This window comes from Oncorhynchus nerka, linkage group LG13 (genome assembly GCF_034236695.1).
Source record: "Oncorhynchus nerka isolate Pitt River linkage group LG13, Oner_Uvic_2.0, whole genome shotgun sequence".
Taxonomy (NCBI): domain Eukaryota; kingdom Metazoa; phylum Chordata; class Actinopteri; order Salmoniformes; family Salmonidae; genus Oncorhynchus; species Oncorhynchus nerka.
In genome coordinates, this window is record NC_088408.1 from 49,958,816 (window position 1) to 49,968,802 (window position 9,987).

The 9,987-nt window shown below is 40.7% G+C and overlaps 1 protein-coding gene across 1 annotated transcript; it reads right to left on the bottom strand.

Annotated features, from left to right (window-relative positions):
* Nucleotides 1-1,074: 1,074 nt before the first annotated feature.
* Nucleotides 1,075-8,058, bottom strand: rnf144ab (ring finger protein 144ab). The gene is given in 7 exon segments (XM_065026982.1): nucleotides 1,075-5,412; nucleotides 6,306-6,364; nucleotides 6,742-6,789; nucleotides 6,791-6,839; nucleotides 6,841-6,873; nucleotides 7,638-7,830; nucleotides 8,016-8,058. Coding segments are annotated over 6 exon segments (387 nt in total). The 3' UTR covers nucleotides 1,075-5,412; nucleotides 6,306-6,343.
* Nucleotides 8,059-9,987: the final 1,929 nt, after the last annotated feature.

The following is a 9,987-nucleotide window of genomic DNA, read 5'->3' on the forward strand; positions in this document are numbered from 1 at the left end:
GACTCAAGGCTGTAATCGCTGCCGAAGGTGCTTCAACAACATACAAACGTTTTTTTTTTCTTTGTCATTATGGGGTATTGGCAGTAGATTGATGAGGGAAAAAACTATTTAATCCATTTTAGAATAAGGCTGTAACCTAACAAAATTTGGAAAAAATCAAGGGGTCTGAATACTTTCCGAATGCACTGTACATAGACACCCATGCTTTATTCACTCAGGAGAAGGTCATTAGTAAAAACAGAAAGCAATAATGGCCCAAGTCAGCTACAGTACACCACACAACTGAATTTCGTTTAGTTACGTGATTTCACAATTTACTGTATGTTTGCTAGTCTGCTGTGTGGGCAGACTTATTTGCCTTTGTCCCATCCCTCTCAGCCATACAGTTTTTCAAATAATCTATCCATGTGGATGTGGCTGTCTAACAGTGAATTTCTTGATGGGCGCAAGCCTATTAGTATTTGGAAGAAGCAGTTTCATAAATGCTTCAAGTGCAGCATTAGGATGTTCTGCATTACACACAGACTAACACATATTTTTTTTTACACCTTTGACATAGGAATCATTGCAAAACCTTTTGTATTATACATAATTTTAAGTCCAGTTTTTGGAACTTTGGTTCTTCTAGATATGGCTATTATATTATGATCACTACGTTCGCTTTAGAGCAGATTTCTGCAGAATTAGTAAAGATATGATCAATACACGTGGATTTAGTTCCTGTTCTGTTTGCAAATACCGCTGTAGGTTGCCCATTCTCAAAGAACCTGTGTTGACTATGGTAGATCTGTTATTCAGAACACCCTTTCCTTTTGGTGTAAACCTAGGGTGGTGTAGTCAGATCTATGATACTGAACTGAGTTTAGTCACAGCCCTACTCGGCCAGGGTGTGTGACACATGCACTACCTTTGACCAGAGCCCTATGGGGTGCCATTTGGGAGTCCATTTGGAACTAACTTAATCAATCCCATCCTAAGTTAGACTTTATAAACTACAAATTAGCTAGAAATCGAAGACACATCCAGTTTTTATTTTATTCACTCAAAGCACAACCAAGAATCACTGCTACCAGAACAAGCAAAATGTTATTTTTTTATTCACAGTATAAAAGTGGCATTACAAACAAATGTACAGAATGTAAGCATCTGAACAGGAACCAAACGGAACTCATGTATTTTTGTATTTGTATTTATTTACTCTTCCTGGGGTCCAGCAACATTAAGGTAGTTATGCAATTTTAAATACATTCACAACACATTAAGTGTGCCCTCAGGCCCCTACTCTACTACCGCATATCGATAACACAAAATCCATGTGTACGTGTGTGTATAGTGCGTATGTTATCGTGTGTGTATGCATGTGTCTGGGCCTGTGTTTGGGTTGCTTCACAGTCCTTGCTGTTCCATAAGGTCTATTTTTAAATCTAATTTTACTGCTTGCATGAGTTACTTGATGTGGAATAGAGTTCCATGTAGTCATGGCTCTTTGTAGTACTGTGCACCTCTCATAGTCTCTTCAGGATTTGGGGACTGTGAAGAGATCTCTGGTGACATGTTTTGTGGAGTATGGATGGGTGTGCGAATTGTGTGCCAGTAGTTCAAACAGACAGCTCGGTGCATTCAACATCTCTCACAAATACAAGTAGTGATGTCAATATCTCCTCCACTATGAGCCAGGAGAGATTGACATGCATATTATTAAAGTTAGCTCCAAGCCGTGCCCTGTTCTGAGCCAATTGCAATTTTCCTAAGTCCCTCTGTTCTGAGCCAATTGCAATTTTCCTAAGTCCCTCTTTGTGGCAACTGATCACACAACTGAACAGTAGTCCAGGTGCAACAAAACTAGTGCCTGTAGGACCTGCCTTGTTGATAGTGCTGTTAAGAAGGCAGATCAGCGCTTTATTATGGATAGACTTCTCCCCGTCTTAGCTACTGTTGTATCAATATGTTTTGACAATGACAGTTTTACAGTCCAGGGTTACTCAAAGCAGTAGTCACCTCAACTCTCTCATTTTCCACTTTATTCACTACAAGATTTATTTGAGGTTTAGGGAATGATTTGTCCCAAATATAATGCTTTGAGTTTTTGAAATATTTAGGACTAACTTATTCCTTGCCACCCTTTCTGAAACTAACTGCAACTCTTTGTTAAGTGTTGCGGTCATTTCAGTCACTGTAGTAGCTGACTTGTATAGTGTTGAGTCATTCGCAAACATAGACACACTGGCTTTACTGAAAGCCAGTGGCATGTCGTTAGTAAAGATTGAAAAAAGTAAGGGGCCTAGACAGCTGCCCTGGGGAATTCCTGATTCTACCTGGAATATGTTGTAGAGGCTTCCATTGAAGAACACCCTCTGTTCTTAGGTAGCGGAATTACTTTTGCTTCCCTCAAGGCTTAAAATATGGCAAATTGGAGTGGCAATATCATCCACTATTATCCTTAGTAATTTCCCATCCAAGTTGTCAGACCCATGTCAGACCCTGATGTGGGTCATGTGCACAAATGCTACAGTAAGTTGTTCTTCATGCAGTTTAAATACAAAAAAAATGAAGAACTGAAAATGTCAGTGAACATATTACAGATGGTTCTGACCTAGACATCTTAAGGGATCATTTTGGTTGCATTTGTCTCGTAATTGGGAATAAAGCAATTAGCCTATTCTCCCCCAACACACACCTCCTCACTGCTCAGATAAGTCTGCTAAGTTGCATTGACCCAATTGCTGCTTTAATTTTGGACCAGGATATGTTGGGCCCATATTTGGAGTCTGATGTAATTGACCAGGTTTTGTGTAGGAATAACATTGAAATGACCTGAAAAGAGCAGTTCAAAATGAAACAAATCATGTCAATGGTAATACCTCCATATTAATCTTGTTACCTCCGTATACACAAAACAGTGTGATAGAATACCTTTAAACTTTTAAAACCCAAAATGTACATTGTCATGTCACAGAATAATTTAAAGTAAAGCTACTGTTCTGATAAGCAATTAAGTCTTTCTAAACATAATTGGTGTCAAGGGGTAAGTACATGCTAGTACATATGTGACAAATTGTAGGTTAAATAACAGAACATATTTGTAATGTACAATAATAAATAAGAGCATTTTGGTCAAAACAAAGGGAGTGTGAATCAATCACACTCATATCAAAGTAGACTGTAAAGGAATTTTATGGGACTTTGGCTACATCAACAAGTACATTGTCTAATATAAGGTAAGTTGAACTCATTCATTTAAGGGGTAAAGGGTTTCACTGCTAGAATTCTGGACAGAGGTTGAACTGCTACAGAAGGGGTTATTTGGTGGACATTAAAGCTTGCTACCAGGGTTGGGGTCAATTCGTTTTCAATTCAGTCAATCCAGGAAGTAAATTGAAATTCCAATTTCAAATGTTTCCCATAGAGAAGCATTGAGCAAAGTTGAAATTGGGAATGTTAACTTCCTAAATTGATTGAAATGAAATTGACCCCAACCCTGCTTGCTACATCTCGGCTGCCTGTATGCGCTGTTTATTCTACTGTGTTTGATAGAAATACTGAGAGATCAATGTTGCCCCACCCCCCTGGATTTAAGCAAATTATTCAATGCTAAAGGTTTACAAATAGTCTTCTTCTGGAGAACGAGTCAATTCTAAGTGTTGGCAAGGTTGACTTAGAGTATAATATACAACATCCTCAACCATACTGTAGACGTTCAACCTGTAGGTTATGCTGAACAACATTCACATCTTAATATCAAATCAAATTTTATTGGTCACAAACACGTGATTAGCAGATGTTATGCGGGTGTAGCGAAATGCTTGTGCTTCTAGCTCCGACAGTGCAGTAATATCTAACAAGGAATAGCTAGCAAATTACACAACATATACCCAATACACACAAATCTAAGTAGGAATGAATTAAGACTATATACATATGGACGAGCGATTGAAGAGCGAAACAGACTAAGATACAGTAGACCAGTATAGAATACAGTATATACATATGAGATGTAAGGAATTTATCAAATCAATATATGTAAACATTATTAAGTGAATGAGATAACGTATAATATTATAGAATACAGTATATACATATGAGATGAGAATGAGTAATGCAAGATATGTAAACATTATTAAGTGACTAAGATACTGTATAATAGTATATAATACAGCATATACATATGAGATGAGTAATGCCAGATATGTAAACCTTATTAAAGTGACTAGTGTTCCATTCCTTAAAGTGGCCAGTGATTTCTAGTCTATGCCTATAGACAGCAGCCTCTAATGTGCTAGTGATGGCTGTTTAACACTCTGATGGCCTTGAGATAGAAGCTGTTTTTCAGTCACACGGTTCCAGCTTTGACCTTGCCTTCTGGACGATAGCGGGCAGTGGCTCAGGTGGGTAATGTACTTGATGATCGTTTTGGTCTTCCTGTGACATCGGGCGCACAATTACTTCCCAGCGAGTCTATAATACAAAACAAAACGCTCATAATATAGTCTATGGATGATGTGATTCCTCAGAGGTTAAGCTTAAATTATACAAACTGAACATCTACAATCATCGTTTATGTTCTTATAGAAGTAATTCAAATCTATTGAAAATACTTTATCTGTGCCTGTTTGAGCTTACCTGGCTTAATAAATCAATTGAAAATTCCCAAAACTGAAAACCAGGCAGACTCAAGCAAATGCTCAAAGTATTTTTGTATCGATTTTTCAAGTATATGAAAACCAGGTCTGTATAGAAAACTGAAGAGTGAGGGAAGGCAGAAGGGGTTGGTAAATAAATAACCCCCAGACATTTCCACATACTGTGGCTGATAGCCAAGGCTGTACCCTCCAAATATACCAAACTTCTATTTGCAGGCCCCCAAAACAAGAGCCAAGATAGCTACAAGACAAAAAAAAAAAAACGTAACCTTGAACCCGACACACATACATGATCCCATATTGAGAATATCTTCCAAGCCCTCTGAAGTAACAACCAACATTGACTGGTGCTATGTTTGGTGCTCTCCTCTGCAGACCCAGCCCTTCGTAACACATGGAACATCACAACAGAACCACAGAGTGAGTGCCCTCTCAACCAAACATGCTGGGTGTATTCCTCATCCACCTGCACTGCTCTGCCCCAGCGACCAATCCACCGATCCCTAAGAGTCCTCTGGGCAGGTGGGAGGGACAAAAACCCATACGGCGTGGATGACTAACCAACCACCAAGTTCACCAACAGGCCTGGTGCCCCTGTCTGTCAGGTAAGCTGGCATGACTGTGCCCAGGGTGGGGTTGGTTAGGTTGACAGAGGGTCGTCATCCCCTTTACTGCATTTACACTTGCAGCACAGAATGAAGGATGAGGCTAGAAGGAGGAAGAGAGACGCCAACAGCAAGAGCAGCACGAAGCCAGCGAATATCCCCACCACCTGGAGAGAGATGTGGAAGTGTGCTTTTACTATATACCCTCTTCAACCCCAATATACCCTCTTCAACCCCAATGAGCAAGTACATTTATCGAAGACCTTTTTAGATCACTAGTTGTAAGATGGGATTCATAATGTGCTTGTTTTAACCCAAACATCACAGAGATATCCGAGAGAAGTGATGTACAGTACAATGGTGCACCAACACAACATTTGTTCACTCTCATTTGCCTGACTATCCACAAGGGGGAAGTAGTTCCCCAAACATAAAACATAAAATGTACAGTGAGACAGGGCTGGTGTCCACAGTGTTTATGACACCGAATCATCTTTTTGCTTTTTCCTCTTTGATGTCAAAGATATATACATACATCACTTAGTGTCCATGACAATAAACAGCCATTAGGCAACATCATTGTGTTGAGTCTAATGGGAGCAGAGCTTTTAACAACCCCTTTAAAATATTGATGAAGCAGTTAGGGCATCCCTGTAGTGGCGTTAAACCTATGAAAGACCTACAGAGACAAGTGGGGACAGATATATTCACACACATCAATACTATTTTTTTTTAAAGTTCATCCATATTTTGTCTGAGACGTTCTCCTCGACCTCCTTCCGTGACAGACATAACTTTAAATTTACATGAGTGGCTGGATTTTTTAAATGTCACTTAAGTACCCATTTGTGGTAATAATTTTTCCTTTTCCTTTTCAATGACATACAGGTCCTCATTTTCAAAGTATCTGTAGCTGTACTATAGGACATATAGTAGATACTGCTGCCACAGCTAGCCCGTGTGACTGACTGGGTTCTAACCTGGGACTCCAGCATACCAAAAGCCTCTGTTAACCCGCTGAGCTAAAGTCAACTAATGTGTCATTTTTACAATACAGTACCTGTGTCCGGTGCCAGATAACTGAAGCTCTGGAGAGGCCTAGTTTGTTTCTGCACGGCCCTTTGTCATAGTGGTTCAGGAGGAGGTCATCATGGAGAGAGAGAGAAGAAATCACTATCATGGTTATATCCTGGATTAAATGTGTTATGTCATGGTTAAATGTGTGGGCAGATCCACTGGAAAAATTGACATTGGCAAAGATATATACATGTACTGTATGTAAGTAAGTTTATATAAAATCAGATTCTTAAAAAAAACAAAAAAACATTGCATCATGTGTGGAATGTGCTTTATAAACTGTTGCTTGGTCAATTTGTGCAGGTCCCAAACAATTCAATAGATCACTAGAGTGTTAGTATTAGGGTTTTCTATTGCAGGCTCAGGAAGTACCAGCAGAAGGGTGTGTGTGTCTGTTCAGTGTTGGTTGGTTAACTCACTTCAAGAGACCCCGGGCAGTACCAACAGAAGGTACGCTTACAGCTCTTTGCACATCATCTGAGCACAACCCTTGTCCCTCTCGATGTACACCTTACATGATGGGCGTGTCGCCATTGCTCTTGTAGAAGGAACTGAAAGACAAGAGACAATAAACATCAAGGTGGGACGTATATAGACCAGTACATACTGCACTGTCAAGAATAACAAGAGCAATAAGAACAGCTAAAAATCACCGCGTCATTCAGTCTTTGATGGGCTGTGTTATTGAGCACATTCAGATAGAACCTTCCCACTTCACTCCGTTTCAAAACGTTTTCTTCATACTGAACCTACCCTGTGTAGTCCTCCTGAGTGTTGTTGTATCAGTAGTCTACAGTAGGTAGGAGTGTTGTGTTATCCAGTGTTGTGTTGTAGCCTACCTGTAAAAGCCTACCTGGTCCCCCCAGGTAGGAAGGTGTAACAGTGTATATTGGTCAGGGGTTGGAACCAAAATTGTTCCGTTCCAAGCAGAACCCCTATTTCGTTTGTTCTGTTCCGGTGTTCCAACCAGAAACTAAAGTTCCCCCCCCAAAAAAGATACACGGTTCTTTATATAGTTCCTTTTCATAAAAAATGTTACCTGTGAAATCAACAATGTTTTTACATTTAGCTCATTAATTTACTTCACCAATTCGCGCAGAAGCGACCAAAATTTCTCAGGTGGGGAGGGAGCAAGAGAGGGGTGGACATAGAGGGGGCTTGGTTTGAAGAGCTCAACATCATGACATGCATTGGAATGCACTCAGTTTTCTGTTCTGTTCCCTGACCGGTTCCAACCCCTGGTATTGGTGTGATAGTGTACAGTGTTAGTGTATAGGTATGTATAGTGTACAGGTGTGTTGCAGTAATATCCTACCTGGTCTCCCCGGGTCGGAAGGTGTTGTCCTGGCAGGCATGTTCTTTATGCCAGCTGTTCCGGCAGGCCGAGCAGAACTCCAGCCTGCACACAGAGCACTGGACCAGCTGTGGCAGCTCCATCTCCTTCAGCTGGCCCATTGCCTGGCACGACGAGGACGGGCACCAGGTCCGGCATGGGTCCAACAGCACCTCTGTGGAACACACACAGGGACCGGACTGTATTCATTACGTAGCAAAATGCTTTGCAATGGAAAACTTAAATGAGGATTTCTTATTGGATAAGTTCAGGTAATCCCTCTACCTTCAGTCCATTTTCCTTGCTTGTTCTCCCATCACACAGGGACAGAGCTGCCTGGCATCATAGAAATAGAATTACTGGTACACTCAATATGGCCGCCGGTCCACTCATCACAGAACATACTAGTTATTCTATATCTATGGCTGGGACCTCATACCTCAATGGGGGAACATGGGAACGGAACACCCAATAGAAGTAGAACAAGACTACTAGCACAGCTTTTAAATACTTTTTCAATTCACAATCTTTGGCATCTTAATAAATGCTATTCTGAGAGACAGTATGATTCTTTGTCCTGGTTTGATCTCTTTTATCACGATTATGCTAATTTCTTGGAACTCTTCTGGGGACAGGAGTCAAAATAAAAGCCTCACTCATCCAATACAGGATACATAACAACTGCTGTGGGTGTGTGTGTGGCTCCACTGAAATTAGAAAGTGCTCATCCACCATTATTCATGAGCCAGATGTCTTGGGATTGTCTTTCTGAGGATGTTGCCAATTAAATCCAACACAAACCCGGTCAAACTGAATTTGATTAGTTAAGATGGAGAGAAAACGCTGCCAGCCTATCACTGTCTCTTCTTCTCTCTGAGAGCCTTATACCTTTTAAGAGAGGTTAAGGCAGGCCTAAAAAGTGGAAGGAGAAAGCTGAATAAACAGTCAAGTGTCTCCATTCTCTCTACTTCTACAGCCTTTGTATGGTAAAGGTTAAGGTTCAATGGTCACTGGGTCAGCAATCACGGCTGTGACCTGTCCAGTGTCCACTCTCAGTGTCTTCTATAATGTTTCAGAGGTTAAGATAGGTCTACAGTGAAGGAAGGAGGGAGTCACATTGATGAATAACCAGTGACTCCTCTCATCTATCTCACCACTCCCACAGCGTGTCAATCAAAAGTATTTATAAAGCACTTTTTACATCAGCAGATGTCACAAAGTGTTTATATAGAAAGCCAGCCTAAAACCCCAAAGAGCAAACAATGCAGATGTAGAAGCATGGTGGCTAGGAAAAATTCCCTAGAAAGGCAGGAACCTAGGAAGAAATCTAGGATGTTGCCTGTCCACTCACCTCACTCAAACTGCAGCCTCCTGTATCTCTGCATGCTCTCTGCTGCCACCATGCATTCCATCTGTGAGAGAAATACATAGAGACAAACACAGATATGGATTAAGTCTCTCATCACCCTGCTTTATGGCTTCAAGCATCTGCACTCCTGAACTGTTGATGACCCATACAGTTTAGGCTGTATGGCGAATGGAGTCAAACAGCTACAGTACATGGGGACCTCAGTGGTGGTGTTCCAAATGGCACCCTATTCCCTATTTAGTGCACTAATTTTCCATATATCACTCTGGTCTGGTCGAAAGACTCTGGTCAAAAGTAGTGGACTACGTATGGAAAAGGGTGCCGTTTGGGCTCTGGTCAAAAGTAGTGTACTATAAAAAATAAAAAAAATAGTGAAATATACAACGCTGGAACGTAGGTATCTAGGATTAGGCCTACTGTTGTATAAACAGGGAATTAGGAATTAGAATACTAGAATGGACCTGAACCTTCTTAAGACCGTATAAAAGTTGTAAATTCTAGCCGTATAAAACTAGCTGAATTGAAATTTGTCAGTTAGCTTACTAGCTAGTTCCAACTTGTTTACTGGTAGTAACCATAACCACATGGCTACTGTGGCAGGCTAGCAGCCTAAATCAAATCAGAGAATCAGAATTCAGAGGGAGTCAATCTGGCCACTGAGGCAGGCTAGAGAGTCAACGCGGTGGGTTTGGGCGTACTCCATTTGAGACCGAGTCGATCTCAAATGTGAAAACTTCAAGGATGTATAGACTACTTTAATTGAAAAGCAAATCTATAAAATAAAATGTATAATGTTAAATATCTGTAGTATAATGTAAAACAACATTCTATAGGTTGAATGATCAGTGTTTGTTTCCAGCTGAACCCATTCCTCACTTGAACCCCATGTCAAGTGATGTGCTCTGCAAGACATGTCTTATTTTTTGTCTCTCCACCCTCAGCCTCTCTGATGGACTGTCTCCA